The sequence below is a fragment of the Morus notabilis genome, unplaced genomic scaffold, assembly GCF_000414095.1.
Source record: "Morus notabilis unplaced genomic scaffold, ASM41409v2 Scaffold305, whole genome shotgun sequence".
In the NCBI taxonomy this organism is placed as follows: domain Eukaryota; kingdom Viridiplantae; phylum Streptophyta; class Magnoliopsida; order Rosales; family Moraceae; genus Morus; species Morus notabilis.
In genome coordinates, this window is record NW_010358151.1 from 516,683 (window position 1) to 518,448 (window position 1,766).

The 1,766-nt window shown below is 42.6% G+C and overlaps 1 protein-coding gene across 1 annotated transcript; it reads right to left on the reverse strand.

The window, feature by feature from the left end:
• Positions 1-1,074: 1,074 nt before the first annotated feature.
• LOC21399627 (B3 domain-containing transcription factor NGA4) lies at positions 1,075-1,428 on the reverse strand. Its single transcript, XM_010091943.1, has one exon. It carries the CDS (start codon positions 1,426-1,428, stop codon positions 1,075-1,077), a length of 354 nt encoding a protein of 117 aa, XP_010090245.1.
• Between the last annotated feature and the right edge of the window lie 338 nt (positions 1,429-1,766).

Here is a 1,766-nt window from a genome sequence, read left to right on the forward strand (position 1 = left end):
ACTATGTTGTTGGGGGTCAAACGCTTTCGGTCCCCAGTGGAGTCGTCAATTGTTGACGGCGAATTCTCGTCAACAAAAACAGGCCGGGTTACCTCTGGGTTTTCCGCTGGATTACCGGCCTTAGTGTTGAATATGTGTAAGAATTTGTTGGAGGGGTGTATTGTACGTTAATAAAAAGTGTGCACAAATAAGGAACATAAGAGATTTTATAGTGATTCACTCTATAAAATCAGAGCTACATCCACTGCGGTTGTATATTTCTTTTGAGGGGATTACAATTTACATCAATTGCTATTTCTCATTCTTTTTTCTCTCGGATCTCAACCCCTTTCCTGTATGGGGTCTTGCCCTTTTTATATTGGGGGCTTCCTTCGCTGGGTTGATTTCCTTCGTAGGCAGAAGCACTCAAGTGCTCTCCCTTTTCAGGCCCAGACATAGCCCACTAATTACTTGGAGTACTGTTCACTCAGCCAATTAGTCTTCTATTACGGCTCTGTGCCTTCCTGTAACCCTTTTCTGTCCCCTGTGGGGCGGTTTAAGAGTTTGCAATAAATGCATGCCTTGCAGTCATCCCCCACTTTTGTACGCAATTTGCCACGTCAGATTTTTCTCCAAAGAGCATTCCCCTCGTCGCTAGTGTTGCTTAACCCAACTGTCCTTCTTAGCTGTTGGTTCCACAGTCGAGGGATTTCTATGTCCTAAGGTCGACGGTACGATCTGTCGACGCTAGAAGGAATCGACGCCCTAACTTGGACTTTTCACTTAGGCTCTTCATAACGGAATGGGAGGGAGCCTCAGACGTCAAGGGTTGTTGCTTTACGGGGAGTAGTTAAGGCTACGTGTCATATTATCGTTCTTTTACATGTCTTTCACATTTTCCCACACAACAAGTAATACACAAGCACGATGTAGAGAAGTTCACGAGGAATTATATCAAATATAGGATAAAAAAACTCCCGATCGTACAAAAGACTCTTCCCTTCTTCTTTTTTTCTCTTCCTAATTAATATAATTACCCTAGGACATTCAAAACTTTTGGGTTAAGTAGTAGTAAAAACATGTTAATAATTAATTTCACACAAGGCGAGTCCACTCACCATCGGAGCCCTTGCCTCTTTCTCTTCTCTTGACTTCGATTCTGTACGTTCTCTCGCCACTTCCCTCCTTATAAATGGAGAGACAATCACCGCTCTGGAGTTTCCTGTCGCGAACAAACGACAGCCAACCCGCCGAAACGACGAGCTTGGATCGGTTCGATCCTGCTCGGATACTCGACATGCGAAACGTCCACATGAGGCCGTTCTGGTTTCGGACGAGGAGATCCACTGCGCCGCCATTCTGCGACGGAGGAAACTCCCTGAAGAATTCGTTCGGAACCATCAGTTTGCTCTCTACGTCTGTCTGAGTGAGAGACTTTGTGAAAACCATGTTTAGTAGTACGACTTGATCGAGTGAAGGTTTCTGTGTGTTTGATAAGTTAAAGATTTGGATTTGGTGAATTTTGCAAAGAATATTTGGATACTTATAGTCGGACAAGTGGGAGAGTTAGCTGTTGAGAGCGACAGAATTCTTTAATGAATATGCATCGTTAAGGTTGAAAAGGCAATGAATTCTTTTTGTCTAAAAAGGCTATGGTGCTGGGTCCTACAAGATGTAGAAAATATCAAAAGCAAGAAAAGCCACTTTTATGAAGCATGAAAGGTCAAATATGGGTCTACAAACAAAAAGAACAGCAACATATATATATATATATATATATATAGTTT

Coding starts and splice junctions, on each gene's coding strand:
- LOC21399627 (XM_010091943.1), bottom strand. CDS start 1,428: ATGGTTTTCACAAAGTCTCTCACTCAGACAGACGTAGAGAGCAAACTG.